At 32.3% G+C, this 18,480-nt stretch overlaps 3 protein-coding genes across 3 annotated transcripts; 2 read left to right on the top strand and 1 right to left on the bottom strand.

Moving 5' to 3' along the window:
- Positions 1–1,695: 1,695 nt before the first annotated feature.
- Positions 1,696–3,446, top strand: LOC123210438 (transcription factor MYC2-like). Its single transcript, XM_044628793.1, has one exon. The coding sequence runs from the start codon at positions 1,818–1,820 to the stop codon at positions 3,270–3,272; it is 1,455 nt and encodes a 484-aa protein (XP_044484728.1). The 5' UTR covers positions 1,696–1,817; the 3' UTR covers positions 3,273–3,446.
- A 3,663-nt stretch (positions 3,447–7,109) lies between these two features.
- On the bottom strand, positions 7,110–9,840 carry LOC123210983 (probable lysophospholipase BODYGUARD 3). The gene is made up of 4 exons (XM_044629482.1): positions 8,982–9,840; positions 8,542–8,873; positions 8,245–8,444; positions 7,110–7,706 (listed from the first exon to the last, which is right to left on the bottom strand). Exons 1-4 carry the CDS (start codon positions 9,514–9,516, stop codon positions 7,343–7,345), a joined length of 1,431 nt encoding a protein of 476 aa, XP_044485417.1. The 5' UTR covers positions 9,517–9,840; the 3' UTR covers positions 7,110–7,342.
- A 1,883-nt stretch (positions 9,841–11,723) lies between these two features.
- Positions 11,724–15,015, top strand: LOC123212445 (GDSL esterase/lipase At5g41890). Its single transcript, XM_044631586.1, has 5 exons — positions 11,724–12,234; positions 13,796–13,926; positions 14,034–14,273; positions 14,341–14,599; positions 14,707–15,015. The coding sequence occupies exons 1-5, from the start codon at positions 11,988–11,990 to the stop codon at positions 14,943–14,945; spliced, it is 1,116 nt and encodes a 371-aa protein (XP_044487521.1). The 5' UTR covers positions 11,724–11,987; the 3' UTR covers positions 14,946–15,015.
- Positions 15,016–18,480: the final 3,465 nt, after the last annotated feature.

Genomic DNA, 18,480 nt, shown 5'->3' with positions numbered 1-18,480 from the left:
TTTAAATTTAGGAGCTGACTTCTGTTTTTTTATATATAATTTAATTACAAGGTATATGTATTATGTTCTTGAGGTCGTTTTATTCATGGCACATTTACTCCGGTAAATTACACGTTTGTGTTGTTAAAAATCATCCTTCTGTAGGCCGAATGGTTTAATTTGTTATTACTCTCTCTGCATCGAATTTCATGGTGATTGAAACTTGAAATGATCGGGAGTTCTTGATATGGTTGGACTTGTCTCACGTGTATCAATCATTATGGTAGTTGGCTGTTGATTTGCTGTACAGTTTTTCGTTGTAAGAGATTATTTATTTATTAATTTGGCGGACTGAAATTAAAGAAATTCTGTAATTTCATAATGTATTCAATAATTGATTGCCAATCCTCAAAAGGTTTTTTTTTTTTTTTTTATGTATAAAATTACTAATTTGTTCCCTTGAAATTTCTGCTAACCTCGTGAATGGTTTGTGAAATTAGATAGTGATACAAAACTGGGAAGAATAGTTTTTGAACCCTACAGACCACCTTGCTAGCCCTGGGTTTTGCTAGTTCCGGATGAACACTCCAATGTTGACGTCACCAATTGCGCGATATAATTACAATTGAGGGATAATGACTTTAAAATTAAATAATATGAACTATAAGAGAATTATATTTCAAAAACTAGTTTGTGAGATTTGTTAAAGTCATATAAATCTCACAGTAGAGACTCTTAATTTCGAAGGTGAGATCTAAGTTTTATAATTGATATTTGGGATAAGAATATTTACAGATTTGACAATGTTTTTGGATATATATTTTTAATTTAGTTTTGAAGAATATGCATTGGAAGAAGTTAGTCCACAAGCTAAATCATTGCATTCATTGAAATTTAATCTAAGGGTATTGTTACAAAGTGGAGATTACTTGTGGGAAATTTACAGGTTTATTATTTATTTCAACATTTGATAAAGGATGAGCCGCCCAGTTTGGTTGCTTGATATGTCAAATGATGTAGCAGTTGAAAATTGATATTACAAGAACACAAATGTCAAATGCGACAAGTCTTTGTTTTAAAGATAGCTAAAAATTTTGAAGCTTAGTGTTTTCAAGTTTAGAATTCGTATTTAAGAGATTTAAATTTGTAAACTTGAAAAAGTATAATAATTATTTTAGAAAAATTTACAACAGGAGATTATATAGAATAATCGTATTGATCTACCCACTGTTTTCTATGTATCTCAAGGAGTGTTGGGATGGTCCCATCCCATGATGCATATATAGTGAAAATAATTCAAAAGTTATCATAAAGAGTGTTGGCATGGTCCCATAATGATTTAATTGTTAAAATTTATAATTCAAAAAAGTGATTGATCAGATTGATGTATATATTACAGCTAGTGCATTATTGATTTATACATCAAGAGAACGTATGTCAAGATATGATCTTCTCGAAGTTATAATCAAATACGTTAATATGCATTGTATTTCAATACGTACCTTTTTGACTTAATATGAGTATGAAAACGTGACTCTTGGCTATCTACTTGACTTGTTCATTCTAGAAGTAAACAGTGATTTTAAAAATCTCAACACGGAGACATCCTATTTCTTGAGCTTTAAGCTGATGATGAAAAAGGTCAAGCACGTTAAAATGGTGGTGAATAGTGATTGTTGTTTCCGATATACTATAATGCTTAACAACTCTCTTATAATACCTCTTCCCATCAATATTTAGTCACTCATTTTCTTATCTTTTCTTTGCCTTCTATAAACACTGGGCAAGTTTAATTTCTTCTGCTACCAACTGAAAGAAATAGGAGAGAGTGCAGTGTCATGGAAGAGATTGTGTCTTCTTCTTCTTCTTCTTTTCCCATGCCCTTTTGTCTTGAAGCTTGTCCTACGCTTCAACAACGCCTTCAATTCATAGTTCAAAGCCGGCCTGAGTGGTGGGTTTATTCCATCTTCTGGCAACCTTCCAAAGATGTTAACGGTCGCCTTGTTCTATCTTGGGGTGATGGTCATTTCCGTGGCAGCAAGGATTTCGCAACCAAAGGCGCTAACAAACAGGGACACGAACTCAAGTTCGGATTCAATTTGGAGAGAAAGAAGTTGATTAGAGAAGTTCAAGTTCACTTCAATGAAGACATGGAGTTGGATAGGATGGTTGCTGGAGATGTCACTGATTATGAATGGTATTACACGGTATCTGTGACTCGATCATTTGGTATAGGCGATGGTGTTCTTGGAAGGGCATTTGGGTCTGGTGATTTTGTGTGGCTGACTGGCGATCATGAACTACAACTGTATGAATGTGAAAGGGTTAAAGAAGCTCGCATGCATGGGATTCAGACTTTAGTCTGTATTTCAACTTCATGTGGTGTTGTTGAATTGGGGTCTTCAGATATGATCAAAGAAGATTGGAGCATAGTGCAACTTGCCAAATCCCTTTTTGGACCTGACATTGCTAATCTTCTCTCAAAGCAGGCAAACCCTGATGGCCAGGTTCCAATTCCTAACCGTAGTGTTCCTCTTCTAGATATCGGAATGTTTTCAGGTACAACTACACAAAAAGAGTGGAGCACTCTTGATGAGAAGCATCGTGCAACAGGCGACATGAAGAAAGAGTTAGCTGGTTTAGGGCGATCATCTTCTGATTCGGGTCCTTCTGATTCAGATGGAAATTTCATATCTGCAAATACTGAAAGTGCTAGGATGATCAAGAAAAGAGGAAGAAAGCCGGCAAGTGAAAGAGAGACTCCATTAAACCATGTGGAAGCAGAGAGGCAGCGGCGTGAGAGACTTAATCATAGATTTTATTCACTTCGGTCTGTGGTTCCAAATGTTTCAAAAATGGACAAAGCATCTCTACTTGCTGATGCTGTCGCATATATCAAGGAGCTCAAGGCCAAAATTGATGAATTAGAACTTAAACTTCAGGAACAGGCAAGAAAAACAAAAGCTTATGCGATGAATATTTTTGACAATCAAAGTACAACATCTACAATTGATCATCATATGCGACCAGCGTCAAGTCATTGTGTAACTACAATGGATGTTGATGTGAAGATTGTAGGATCAGAAGCCATGATTCGCGTTCAGTGCCCAGACATTAATTATCCAGCTGCAAAATTAATGGATGTACTTAGAGATCTTGAGTTTCAAGTTCACCATGCCAGTGTATCAAGTGTGAGAGAAATGATGCTTCAAGATGTTGTAGTCAGAATCCCTGAAGGGTTCATTAGTGAGGAGTTCATTAGAACTGCTATATTCCAAAGAATGCAAAACTAGACAGCTAGGTTAGAATCTCTACCGAGATTATCTAGCTAAGACCTCCATAACATCTTTTTATTTTTAGTTTGTTTTTAATAATTTCACCTTTAGATGATCTTCTCCTTAATTTTCTCTTGTTTTCAATGTAATTTTGATAGCCTTGCTCTTGACTTATAACAATGATTTGTGTAATTTACACTGTGTCATCAACAACCGGCTAATTTGGGTTCAGTAATGAAGGACCAAAACCAAAAATTGACTTAATATTTTAGATTCTGCACCTTGTAAAACTTGATTATCACATTTATTTTTTCTCAATTGAAGTTAGGTCAACTCAAGTTCAGGTCAAACATTCAATTCATGTTGAACTCATTCATCAATATTGAATCAATAATCTTTCTGGGGTCAACAAGTTATATATATCTCCAACTGATCTTGTGAACTGTATAGCTTGAAGGCACATTTACAATAGAATCACATTCATTTACTACTGTGATACAAATTTTATATTTCAAATAATACCATGACATTCATTCAGTGGAAATATACATATTTTGTAAGTATAATTTTACTCCTAAATTACCCACTAACAGCTATAACAATTGGTGGATAGATCCAAATCAAATTGAATTTACGCTTAAGTTTATTCGATTTTAGTTCAACTCAAAGGAGTGGAGTAATAGCCCAGGCTTGTGATTAACGCGTTCTGAAAGAGCCCAACTCAAACTTAATAATATCTTAAAATTGTGATTTGAGTCATGGCTACTTATTTTAACCTTAATTGAGTTGAGTTGGCTTGGTAATTTAGTTTGAGCTTATTTGACTAATATCTAATGCTAATTAATGAGTGATATCATGTATATTTATAATATACATATTAATTTAGATATTAATAATAATAATGTGTCACCTATAATTATATTTTAATTATTAATATTAAATTAGTATTTTACACAAAATATTACATTTAACACACTGAGCTGAGTAGTCCCATACAGTTAATCTAAGTGAGGCAATGGACCCAAATTGTTTCTCTTGGGTCAGGTCCAAATGAATTGGACTAAATATGAATTGTACACTACTGTTGCATAAAGCCCAAAGCTTCGACAAAAGCAAAAAACGAGAACAGTAAAGTATTTGGAGCACGAGGGTGAGTCAAATATGAATTGCACATGACTAGAGTGGTAATATAATTTCATTTATATAAATGGATAATATTGACCGTCTCTTACTTAGATAGTTAACAGCTAGCTGGCAACTTTGTTAGGTGATTTCTTTCACCAACCTGCTGCAAATTTGAAAACAAGGCGTGAGGGCAAATTGAAACTTCTGTCTTGTACACAAGAATGGACAAATCCCAGTTAGTAGTAGTCAAAAGTTGGGTGACTCAGTCCTAACTAAAATGAAGAGATTTCTTTCTGATGAATTCTGAATATAGTCCATTTATAGAAGAGATGGGAAGGAAGAAACTTGGACTGGTAATGAACCTTTGTGTGTCTTCTGGATCATCATCAATTATGATTTACTGACATGTGGAAGAGTGGGTAGTTGTATCTTTTTATTACTAGGTGGGACAAATTTAGAAATTAGGATTTGTTGGACGCCAAAACACTTATTCCCAATCAAGATTCAGTGCAAACCCAAACTCACATTCATTAACTTTTAGAAACTTAAATATCTATTATTTGTTAATTTTGAGTATTACAATCAGAAATAAAATCATCATTTAGAGATTTTATTTAAAAAAAATTATTTCTTTTTTATCAGGTTTTCAATGGTTTTTATATCGAAAAACTATTAGAGAGAGAGAGGAGGTGTCATTTGTGAGATTAACGACCTACCAAAGTAAATCACAAGAAAAGATAGTTACAGAAAGAGAACATAATTTTTTGAAGATGTAAATATAATATTTTAAAATTTGATACGGTAATATTAATCTTAAAATATACAAACCCTATAAATTATGTATAAATGAGATGAAAAATTAATTTTTTAAAATTAAGTTAAAAGAGAAATGGTTAATTTTCAAAATCAATATTAAAAATATGTATACAATATTTTTTTAAATAAAATTTTTATTTTTGATAATATTAATAAAATTTAATATATGGATAAGTATTTAAATTTTAAAAGGTTAGCAGCGCCAAACGATGGGTGGGAATAAGTCATTTCGGTCTTCTTCGGAAAAATGGATTATAAAAGTGAGTCTGCCTCCACTATGAAATCAACACTTTTGTACAACCTGCTCTTATTCTTAATTAATTCTTCAGAGTCTACGCGTCTGCACGTGCTCCATTTTGAAGCGTTTGGTTTAAATGGTGTAAATATTATTCTCATAATTTTTTTATTATTTATATTATTTTATTTAATTAATAAATAACAAAAAAATCTGATAATTTTTATTATAAATAATGATATAACAAATAATATAAAAGATATTTTGATTATTATTTTTATTTTAGATATTAAAAATTATCAAAATAATTTTAATTTTACCATAATTACAAATTTATTTATTAATTTTTTAAGATAAAGATAATTTTATTTTTAATTAATACAATAAATAATATAAAAAATATTTTAGAATAATTAAACTTAAAAATATTTAAGTAAAATAACATACCAATATTCTTTTATTATTTCTAACTAAACATAATAATTATTTATATTTATTAATTTTTATTAAATATAATAATAATAATAATTTATACTCAATAATTTTGAAAATAATTTTTTAATTTCAGTAATAAAACACCCTCTAAACAAAAATAAATAAAAATTTAACCTAAACTCTCATTTTAACCCCAATGGCCTATGAAATTTACAGGAGGTGCTCTTAAGTCTAACTAGATTCGTCATATCTAAGTATATCTGTCATGCTGTAGCTTTGACTGAAGTATTCTTGTCAGTATTGGTGACTATTTTGGCTATAATAAATAAGGGGCAATAAATATACAGGTCTCATTGTAGAGTTGGATTTATTTTAGCAATAAGTACCTATCAAAGTTTCTCTGAGGATTCTTCGGTAAATAATTTATTAGTAAATGCTAAGGGGCGTTTGGTTTGAGTAATGTTTGATTACTAAAATAGAAAGATTACCTTGAAGATAGATTACTTAGAAGATTACTGGGTATAAATTATTATTATGTTTGATAAAATTTGATAGGTATAAATAATTATTGTGTTTAGTTAAAGATAATAAAAGATTACTAGTAAATTATTTTACTTAAATGCCCTTGAATATAATTATTTTTAAATATTTTTTATATTATTTTTCATATTAATTAAAAATAAATTTATTTTTATCTCAAAAAATAAATAAATAATAATTTTTTTATAATAAACTCAAGATTACCCCAGTAATCTTTAAATACCTAAGGTGAAAGAGGTAATCAGATTACCACCTATATTACCTGTCACGTCAGCATTGGTAATAGAAGATTACTGTAATCTTTTATTACTGACAAACCAAACAAAAGAATAAAAGATAGATTACCAAGGTAATCATAAAATCCCCTAACCAAACGCACCCTAAAAGTAATCTTATTTACATAAACAGAGATACATAGTATAGTATGTCTTTCAATCCAAACACTCAAAAAAAATAATAATAATAATAAAAATAAAAATAAAAGTCTCCTAACGGTGGAGGAGGCTAATATTAATGGTGGTGGTCAGAGACGAAATTAATTACTAAGGAATTAAAATTACTATATTTACTCTGATAATTAATATGTATGGCAATTTATACTACCACCACTGTCGTCCTGTGCAATTTACGATCAATGCCTAGATTTTAATGCGATCCAACCATACCGAAGAAGAAAATACAAAAAATTTTATCAGACAACTTGTGTGCATGTATGATCATGATGGACCAAGAAAATTGTTTGATTTATCAAATTCACAATTTCATAACTAGCCATTCCACACCTGAATTATAGTGGGCAATAACCTTACAAAGACAAAGACAAAGCCTAACCGGGACTTCACATTTGAAATAAAATATTAAATAGCTAGAAAACCATTTCAGGCTAGCAGCTTTTTATGTATAACCATCCTAATTCATATTAATATATGAAAATAATTTATTGGTAATTTTGTATATTATCATAAGAAGCTGAATCATCGTCGCTTGATCCCTTCCATATCTCCTCAAGTTCCCTTGCGAAAGTCTTTTGTCTTCCAACAACAATCGTAATGTGATCTTTGTTTTCAACAACCTTCACCTTAGCACGAGGGACTTTTGACTGAACATTGTAGCTACATTCCACTGGAATAAGTTCATCATCTTTGCCGTGAAAGATGTGGACGTCACATTTCAGGTGGTGGTGAACGGCCTCTAGGTATCCATCAAGTTTGCTGGCCGTTCCACAAATAATGTTGTGCAAGGTGTGCCATGCAGCATTGTGAGTGTGGCAAAAGAAGCCTTCAAGCAAGAAAGTCCTCATCCTGTATATGTTTTTATTTATTGCATTAATATCAATAACAAATGGTAGATACAAGTCTCTATCAGGCGTAAACCAAATTATTTTCAGCATTAAACATCACTCTCACTCTGGGTAGAACTGGACAACTCTCTGAACAATAGTTGACCCAAAAGCTCAAGCTACAGGAACAACTCGGGCGAGTTTACAATTAAACCCTTTTCTTGCTTATATAATTATCTCATCAGTTGTTGGTTAAACGGAAAAAAATTTCAAGGGACGTCCATTGTCAAACCAATACTTGCAAAATTTCACCCGATTATATAGTGTAGGTGGCCTACCGTACGGGTCTAATTCATTTTCAGATTAATTTGTAGAATCTCAAGGTGCTTCTAAGTTTTAAAGTAGAAATCCTGTAATATGGACAAACAAAATCACTTATTTTTAGAATTATGTTTGATATTATAAGTTTTTTATAGAAAATTTTATTAAGTTTTTATGAGTTGACACGTTTTAAGGTTGGCAGACAGTAGCTAGATATGAGAGGTTGATGATTAGTTTACCTGTTTCTGGTGACAAGTTTGGTGAGGAATTCCCACAAGCGGTGGTTCTTGCAAATGAGTAAGCAGATTGTCCGAGAAATGTGCTCGTACCAGCAAGCCATCGATGCCCCAAAAGCTATCAATGGCCAAACTCGTCTTGGAGCTACCCTTCTTATCACGTACTGCGTGGCTTCTTCACCCTTTGGTACTGGAAAATACGGCTGCCACATATCAAATTCACTTTGTAAATAAGAAGGAAATTATTATAATGGTCATGTTTGAGTTCTTTAATTTATTGAAAGAAAATATGGAACTTACTGGTGCAAGGAGAGTAAGAGACTTGATAGATTTAGGGTATTTTACAGCCAAAGCAAGAGCTAAAATACAGCCTAAAGAATGAGCTACAATGTGGAAGGATTTAACATTTTTGGGTTCAATCACAGACTTTTCAATCATGTCCAAATGCTCTCTAAGTGTATAGAGGGAGTCTGTTGGCTTAGGACTCCTTCCAAATCCTAGAAGATCAATGGCAAATAATCTATAGGTTGATTTTGCAGCACTTGAGAAGTTTGGGAATAATGTTTCCGTCCAAAATGCTGAAGATGAGATGAATCCATGAATAAACAACACATCTTCTCTTGCCTTATGATCTGAGGAGAGTCACAGATGACACAAGAATTGCATAAATAAATCACGAGTCTTAATTAAAAATACTAATCATAATTAATTATGTTAACCTTTAGGCTTAATAGTATTACCTTTTAGTCCTTCGGCTTTAACAAAGAGAGTATCTCTGCCACACGAGGTCCAAGAAGTACAAAATTTACAATCACAATCAGACCATCTAGGAATAGGATGGAATTGCTGCCCTCCGATCTTTCCTTGAAGCATTTCAATCTTGATCTTCTCACAGGATTGAATGATTGTGCCATCCACCTTGAGCCTCTTGAGCTCATTAACAGTTGATTTAGAGAGATCAGAAACAAGGCAAGGTCGTGTGTAGAGAGTATCTGAAATCTCCTCTAGATGTAACTTGGTTGAAGTAAGGCGAATGATTTTTGATTCGCCTTGTTCAGATACAAAGATTTTGCCACTGCTAGTGATGGCTTCTTTGGCAGAGAAGCAGTAACAAGGCTTCCATTCAGCTTCAATATAGAAATCCGCCACTTTGTAAACAAAACATAGAAGGAAATCAAGAAGGTCTAATAAGGAGAAGACAATGAAGCTTACAACCTTGATTATAACTCTGCCTGTTAATGACAAAAATGATTTGGTCTTGTACATTACACCCATTTCAGAATAACCAAAACTAAGTAACTAACCACAATGTGTATATTTCAGCACCCCAAAGAGAAAGAGAGTTATGATATTAGGGACAAGACAACAATGGGGCATACATTGCTGATTTAAGAGTGCCTTGGTGTAATTAGCCTCCCACTTCTCTTCTCTCTTAAAATGCAAATGAAATGTACATAAAGAGAAAGCCAAAGCTCAAGGAAATGAATCTTGAGTCTTAATTTTTCTGCAAATGGGTCGACAACCATGCATAAGAAGTTTTCTAAACACCCAGGAGAACTTTCATATATATAATGTTAACGTGTAGAAAAGTCTCTCTCAAAACTTACTGTTCAGAGAGAGCTTGACGCTCACTAATAGAGAAGATAAATGAATTCATTGTGTCATTTAACATCATTTGTTGGAAGAGGCAAAAGTTAGGTGGTGGTTGAACCCCCCAGTGAAAGAAAAAATTCTACTAATAAGCAACTATTTAGCCTACAATAAATTTATTTATTTTTCTATTACATAATCTAAGATATCAAGATTTTCTTCTTTTCTTCACTAATATAGGCAAAATTTTTAAAAACTAGAAAGAGAAAATTCTCGTCCACTTGGTTACAACTCATCTATTGTTACTGAGAAGCAGCCTGACTCATTAATGTAAGTAATGTTTTTCAAAATGAACAGGTCTCTCTCCAAACCTCTTATATTTATTGCATACTGTCCTGACACATGACTCCCATATTCACTAAGTTTAGATTCTAATTCTCTTCCCAACGTTATATTCAAAGGTTCTTAACATTTTCAGAAGTACCACTTCCTCCATAGAAATAGCTAGGTAGAGATATTATGCACATGAAGATCATCGTTGTGTGTATGCACAAGCTACCAAGTATACCAAAGGCAAATACCATCAGTCATAATTCGGCAGTATGATCTAAATATTGATCAATACTAATGCATATTCATTACGGTATAGAACTTGGTCAGTCAACGTCAACATAAATAGTTAAACATCGTGCATTTTATTCAATTCCTGGCTTGCCCTACAGGTCATGTTCTGATTAATTAATAAAATGCGATGAGAACGTAGAAATATATGACTGCGTTTAGGCCATGAGATCACTAGTCCATGTGACAACTTTGAATAGAATTGAAAAGCCATTTATTGGGTTGATTGTTCATTATTTTCGATTACGAAATTTTGTTCAACGAACATTTGTAACACGTAAAACATGCAATCAGACTTGTTTGCAACATGAACAAATTAAATATGACAGGCAATCTCACATGGTGGAGTCTAACCATCAAGCAGGCGGCCAGAGACTAATCCAAAATGGTTTTGACTTGGGGAAATATTGTAGTATGTGAATTCAAATTTATTTGTAAGAGTATAGAATTGAATTTGAATTTAAATTATCACGCTTCATGTTTGATATTTCACGTTTTACAATAAAACTGTATTTATATATTTTTAAATATTCAACTAAATATATAAATGATGTATAATAATTTAAATATATGATTTTAAATTAAGAATAAAATAACATTCAATCGTAAATAACATATAATTTATATTTCTAATTATATACTCAAAACTATGTATATTTAATATTGTTTCATATTTTAACTAGTTATTCTATCTGTGATAGGTAATATGACAAATTATTTAGACGAATTAATTAAATTACCTAAAGTTTCATAAGCAAAAAAAAAAAAAAAAAAAAGGATGATTCCAATTCATTGTTATATATAGGAGGTAAACTTTTATTCGATTATAAAACAAAGTGCAAAGAGAAGGGTAAACCAGAAACCCCATGAAGGAGATGGGATATATAATCCAATCAAGTCCATGAATGTTTGATTTATGAAAAAAAACTAATCAACTTATTTGTCTGAATCTATTGTCAATAACACGTTAATTGTCGTTGTCACTCCTTATTGTTTTCTCTTCCTTGACGTCCAAAACAAATCTTTCATGATTCATGAACCACGAAATTCATATCTGTTACAATGTGTTTCCCACGTACATACTCATTTCTTTATTTGGTTTCATAACAAAAATAAATTAAAACACATGTAACAAATACTGTAGCTGAGAGATATGTTGATTTTGATGTTCTGAATGGGAAAAAAAAAAAAGGTCAGAATTGAAACTATAAAATTCCATTATTCTTGCTCAATCGGTGCATTCAGGTGAAACTGCTCTGGATGATGGGATATTACATATTCTAACCTGGCCAGAAAGCTTATATTGTTGTTGTTTATACGTAAATACCTAATTTACCAACCCAAAAGAGGATTCTGTTGGTCATCTGATGAGGCTTTTGAAATGTTCCAAATGATGACTTGTAAGATAGACCAATTCATAGGAGAGTTGTTCAAACATACGGTCCTACGTACTTCTCTATAACTCAGTCAGTCAGTGAATACTGCAGTGCTACTTACTTAATTCAACTGACAACTAATTATTTTGCTTTCATGAAATGGAGACCTCCAAGATTTCAAAGTGTTTATTTTCTGTAATTCTTGTGATTTCATCCTTTCATGTATGGCCATGTGTTTCCTTCATTTCATTTGTGTTTGGGGACTCGTTGGTTGATGCTGGAAACAATGACTATCTCTTCACTCTCTCGAAGGCTGATTCGCCTCCTTATGGCATCGATTTCAAGCCTTCTGGAGGTCGACCCACTGGAAGATTCACCAATGGACTAACAATACCAGACATTATAGGTAAGTCCAGATGCAAAATAACATTGCCAACATTAATTTAATATGGCTGATTACTTCTTAACTACATTATGCACGAGATTACACCACATGTAATGATCTAACTTTTTTCAACTTTTTCTATCAAGTCTTAAATGCTGTAGAGATTTTAGGCAAAGCAAGGAGAGTAGAATTAGAGGGTTATGTTGAAGACATATGTAACACGCACATCCTACGAAAGATACTAAGTATGTATATATGTATCCCACGTTATCTGAAGATTAATTAAATAGTATGTACCCTTTTTAATACTACAAAGAGCGTTGTGAAACTTAAAATCAAACCATCCAGCCTATGCTACAAAATGTCTTAGACAATTTCTGAAACCATTAATGCTTTGGTCAGCTATTTGGTAGGGAAAGAAGACATCAGGCACAAGAAAGAAACGCAAATCCATAATATTTGAAAAAGACATGGCAAATGGCACATAATCGTTAAAAATTTCTAATTTCTAATTTTATTTTTTAGGCCAAAAGGACTAGTTTCTATCTAAGTTTTAATGTAAAAATAAATATATATTTGTGAGATTTTAAAAATCCAAATATTTTTCTATGATTAAATTTTTGTTAAAATCTCAATTAAGGGTAGCGGTAAAATCATTATTTTTTAAAAAAAATTTAAAAAATTAAAGTTTTATCATATATTTTTCTCTAGGTTTAAAAATCTTACAATTTTTTTCACCCAAAGTTTTTAGGTTTTGAAAAGTGACAATTTCATCCCCAAATCCCTAAGTTTTCTTTCTCTCCTCTCTAATGATTGTGACATTTGAAAACATCCAGGAGAGCCAACATCATCTCTAACAAACGAATCTTTGTCTTTGTCAACAAAGAGACAAAGTGATGATGTCTTTTTATCTCCGTCGATGAAGAGAAGACATCCCTGAAGAAATGAAGATTTTTGTCTCTTTGTCGATGGAGACAAAGAGACAAAGAAACAATGCCTCTTCGACTCTTCATCTTTGTCGACAAAAAGACGACATCCCTTCATCAACAGAGATGAAGAGGCATCTACTAGAGATGACAACGACTCTCCTAGACATCTTCAGATGGTCACTATCGCAGAGGGGTGAAATGATCACTTTTCGCAACTTGAAAACTTTAGGTGGGGAAAAATTGTGAGATTTTTAAAATTGAGGAGAAAAATGTGATAAAATTTAAATTTTTTAAATTTTTTAATAAATAACAATTTTACTTCTAATCATAACTGAAATTTTTAATAGAAATTTACTCATAGGTAGATATTTAGGTTTTTAAAATCTCGCAAATGTGTATTTATTTTTACATTAAAACTTTAATGGAAAATAATTGCTTGGCCTAATTTTTATTCCCTCTTTTTCAACCAATGGATCAATAACCGTCCCACTGCAAAGTATCGACTTAATAATTCACCGCTACTTTGACACACACAAATTATTTCTAACATTTTTAACGCAATCGATTTTCTTATCTTCACTATTCAAGCAATATACCATTTAAGTTTCATTTAGCTACATCGATCATTTGAAAAGTAATTTGTATTGTATCAGGTCAATCTCTTGGAGCCAAATCGTTTCCACCACCTTATCTAGCCCCAGACACTCGGGCTGATACCATTCTCAAAGGAATAAATTACGCTTCTGGAGCTTCAGGAATTTTGGATGAAACTGGATTTTTATTCGTAAGGACGTTAATAATATTACGATCTAGTTGATTAATTTGTAACATGATTCAATTTACCAGAAGCTAATACTATACATCGTAATTGTTTTTCTGCAATTAATACAGATAGGAAGAGTTCCATTACGAGAACAGGTAAATTATTTCGAGCAAAGTAGAAATTATATGGTGAAGGTTATGGGTGAAAATCGTACACAGAAGTTCCTTAAGAAGGCGATATTCTCTATCACAATTGGGTCCAACGATTTAATCAACTACATCCAACCAGTACCCTTTTTTTTGGGTAAAAGGACTTCTATAACAATGTTTCAGGATTTCATGGTTTCAAACTTGACCGTTCAGCTTAAGGTACGTACCTGATCAATTAATTGAACAAGCTAACTAGATCAGCAATTAATATGATCACCTTGTTCAGAGACTCCACGAATTGGGTGCTAGAAAATTTGTTGTTGTTGGGGTTGGACCTCTGGGTTGCATTCCATTTGTTCGTGCACTCAAGCTACTTCCAAGAGGGCAATGCTCGACTGAGGTGAATAAAATAATCAAAGGATACAATAATAAGCTAACTGCGGAGCTCAATCGTTTAAATCTAGAGATGGGACCTGAAACTATCTTTGTATATGCAAACTCGTATGATATTGCCATGAGTATCATAATTAATTACAGAAAATATGGTGAGATTGGAATTCTGATTCTTTATATTTGATTAAATAATAAATGACCTTGTAGCAGTTTTATTTATATGCACTGATATAATAATATATTCTTTGGCTGTTGCTAGGATTTGAGAATGCCGATCAACCATGTTGCGGCGGATACTTTCCTCCATTTGTTTGCTTCAAGGGGAATGATCGAAACGACACTTCTGTTTTGTGTGATGACCGATCAAAGTATGTGTTTTGGGATGCGTATCATCCCACAGAAGCTGCAAATATCATAATGGCAAGAAAGTTACTCGATGGTGATGAAAGCATTAGCTTTCCGATAAACATTCGTGAGCTTTACGATTATAATTTGTAGTGAAACCAGAAGAAAGAAAATTTATGTTAACAATAAGAAATCCATAAATTCAAACGTTATTATATTAATTAGTAAAGTGGTAAAGAGTTCTCATATTTACAACTGCAAAGTCAACACTTTTTCACACTAATTTCTGACATATACCTGTATTTATTAACTGCAGAGACAAGTCAACCCCCTGTAAACTTGAATTGAATTAGCTCATACTTTCTTCTGAAACCCCATCAATGAAATCCAGATCTCTAGGTTGCTATATTGGCTTAGGATAGACCATTTCTCTCTGTCACCAACAGACGTATGATAATGAAAACAGAGAACTCCTAGTGTTTTGATACATATATTTGGCTATCTTAGTGGCTGTAGTTTCCCTTGGCTTCCCGATGATTGAGATGCATGCACAAATTTAATAGTAATGGGTGGCCTGGCCTTCCCTGTAAGGCCAAGGACTTATTCCCACCAAAAGATTCTTGCATTGCTGAATTTTCCATTTTTTAATTTAGAAAATTTTTTTTACTTATTCATGAAGTGTTCGGTTTATTAATTTTACGAGTAAAATCATCATTTTATTTATAATATTAAAAATAAACTAAAATTTTTTCTTAGTTTTTTCTTAAAAACCTTAAAAAGTAACTATTTCACTATTTCACCCCCTCCCCCCCAACTTAAGTTTTAAAACAACACTTTTCCCCTAAGGTTTATTCTTCAATCTCCAACGTCATCTTCAATGACCTCTCCCTCTAGCGATCTCTCTTCCCTCATCTTTCCCTCTAACTAAGGTCAATCTTGTCTTTTTATAAAAAGACGAAAAACTTTATTTTCCTAGCTTGAAAATATATTGGTCAGAGAAAGAGAGAGATGAGGGTAAAGAGACCATCATAGAAAGAGGATGTTTAAAGAGGAAAAGTCTATCGGCAATGACATTAGAGATTGAAGAATAAACTTTTAGAAAAAAAATATTATTTTTTAAAACTTGGATCAAGAAAAATTATTATTTTTTATGATTTAAAAAAGAAAAATAAGATAAAATATTAAAACTAACAGATTTGATTAATTTTAAGTAAAAAGTTTTTTAAAATTAAAAAAATAAAAATGTGAGAAAACAACAATCTTTGAGTTGAGAATGAATCCTTTGGCCTTCAACGTGATTCATTCCATATCCTGCGCATGCCGCTCCTTGTAATCTGTCTGATGCTGATAATGGTAACCAAGAAGAAGACCGAAAAGAGTGTTAACGGAATCAATTTTGTAAAGTCATTCTGTCAATCTGACTTATGTACTGGGCTGATGGACCAAATTGAGTGGCCTCTACCTCTAGCTGTTTGGTTTTGCAAAAGTAGTTCGTGCTGAGCTTACGACCCAAATCCAGTGGACCTTGTTGGGTGCAAGTAGCCAATAAGCTAAATACATATGTCCATCACAAGAAGATGCTTCATTGATATATTTACAGTATTATTGATTATTCTTAGGCAAAAAAACTTATTCCCGCTCAAGGTATGTTACAAACTTAAATTGTTGAGTTATTAAAACTAATAAAATCAATTAATTCAAATAATAAAATCATTATTTAACCTAAAATATTAAAAATATAAAATTTTATCATATTTTCCTTCATAGTTTTAAAAATTAATAAGTTCTCCTACTAATAATTTTGAAAAATAAACTTTAAAAAATGAACTATTTCCTCTATTAGGGTTAACATTTTCCTACGTTATGTGTCTAGTCTCTTTCTAACAACCAACAAAATCCATCTCCAGAGAAAGGATATGAAGACAAAGATTGTACGTTGGCAACGTTTTCTCATCTAGATGAAGACAGAGTGTATTCATCCAAATCCATAAGAAGATGACATTTTCGTTTTTGTTAACATTGACGAAGATGTTTTATCTTCATTTAGATCCAATCAATGTTGATAAAGATGTTTCGTCTTTATCCAAACAAAGACGACGTCTTAGTTAGTGTTGTCAAAGAAAGCTAGAGATGATGAAGAGTGAGAAGAGAAGGTAATCGGAAATAGGTTACATTGGTCTTGGGAAGAGAAGATAGCCAGCCGAAGAAGGAAGGTCACCAAAAAATTTTAAGCCTAGCAAGAGGTAAAAGTTTACTTTTCAAAATTATTTAGGGAGAAATATAGTATTTTAGGGTTTATGGAAGAAATGAAATACAATTTTATATTTTTTAATATTTTAAGTTAAATGACGATTTTATCGTTAAAACTAACTGGATTAATTAATTTTAACAACTCATGAATAAGAGTTTGGATTTTCAATACTTACACATCAAACCTTAGGTGGGAATAAGTCTTTTGGCCTTATTAATATTAGGCCAAAGGACTATGTTCCACCCAAGGTTTAGTGAAAGGACAAATTTTCATTCATTAATTTTCAAAAATCTAAATACCCACCAATCTGTTAAAATTCACTGTTAGATCAAGGGTAAAATTGTTATTAGATAAAAATATTTAAAAAACTAAAAAAGTGTCACATTCCCCCCAAAGTTTAAAAGCTAACATTTCCCCCCATCCAAATTTTTTCAGTTTGGCTAAATTTTTTTCACCCCCGAATTAAGGTTTCCCCCATATTATTCTGTTTTATAGTTGCCCCCAATTTTTTGAAACTTTTAGTTTCACCTTTTTTGAGTTTCATTCTATAGATAACTTTTTGGTGATCGTCCTTCCTCTGTCTCCGGTGACAACCACTGCTTCATACAGAGCCGTCATCGTTTCTATTCTTCCTTCTGGGCGCTCTCTCTTCCCAATGACACTATTAACAGATTGACAAACACGAAATCATTGAGAGGAAATGCGTCATTATTCAACCATGACGTCTGAGTTCTCTTCAGCTCTCCTCGTTGGCAATAACTTCTCCCTCGATAGGTGTCGTGCTTGAAGTCGGTGACCACCTGGATGAAATTCCCATGGAGAAGAGATGTGCGACGAACTTGAGAGAAAAGAAATAGCATCACGTCATCATCAGAGGATCGCTCTTACATCAGAGAGAAGGCAAGGTCAATGACAACTCAGTCTTAAGTAAAGGATGATGCTGGACATAGTGGGAGAAGTCGTCAGAATTTTAAAACCCTAGCTGGAAAATCTGAAGTTGAAGGAGAGGGGGCCAAATAAAGTTTTCAAAAGTTTGGGGGGCGGTTCAATGAGAAAAAGATAAAGCCCTAAATGGGGAAAAAGTAATATTTTAAAACTAAACTAAGGGGGAATTGTCATATTTTTAAACCTAGGGGGAAAATGTGATAAATTTTTAATTTTTTAAATATTTTTATTAAATAAAAATTTTACCCTTGACTCTAACAGAAAATTTTAATAAATGAGTAGGTATTTAGGCTTTTGAAAGTTAATGAATGGGAATTTGTCCTTTCACTAAACCTTGGGTGGGAAATAGTCCTTTGGCCTTCATATTAAGTGAGTTTGTTCATAAACAAGATTTGATTTATCCAAACTCGATTTCAAATCAAATAAACCAAATGCAAACTTATTTAAATATTTAAGTTTAAAAATACTTGAGCTAAATTTAAAATTAAATTA

Source organism: Mangifera indica, chromosome 3 (genome assembly GCF_011075055.1).
Source record: "Mangifera indica cultivar Alphonso chromosome 3, CATAS_Mindica_2.1, whole genome shotgun sequence".
Classification (NCBI taxonomy): Eukaryota; Viridiplantae; Streptophyta; class Magnoliopsida; order Sapindales; family Anacardiaceae; genus Mangifera; species Mangifera indica.
This window is presented reverse-complemented; position numbering and strand designations above follow the sequence as displayed.

Bases quoted from the DNA above. Each gene is read 5' to 3' on its own strand.
- LOC123210438 (XM_044628793.1), top strand. From the start codon at position 1,818: ATGGAAGAGATTGTGTCTTCTTCTTCTTCTTCTTTTCCCATGCCCTTT.
- LOC123210983 (XM_044629482.1), bottom strand. From the start codon at position 9,516: ATGGGTGTAATGTACAAGACCAAATCATTTTTGTCATTAACAGGCAGA. The intron at 8,874-8,981 runs GTAATACTATTA...GACTCTCCTCAG, and splicing joins TAAAGCCGAAGGACTAAAAG to ATCATAAGGCAAGAGAAGAT. The intron at 7,707-8,244 runs GTAAACTAATCA...AAACATATACAG, and splicing joins AAACTTGTCACCAGAAACAG to GATGAGGACTTTCTTGCTTG.
- LOC123212445 (XM_044631586.1), top strand. From the start codon at position 11,988: ATGGAGACCTCCAAGATTTCAAAGTGTTTATTTTCTGTAATTCTTGTG. The intron at 14,274-14,340 runs GTACGTACCTGA...CACCTTGTTCAG, and splicing joins ACTTGACCGTTCAGCTTAAG to AGACTCCACGAATTGGGTGC. The intron at 14,600-14,706 runs GTGAGATTGGAA...GGCTGTTGCTAG, and splicing joins AATTAATTACAGAAAATATG to GATTTGAGAATGCCGATCAA.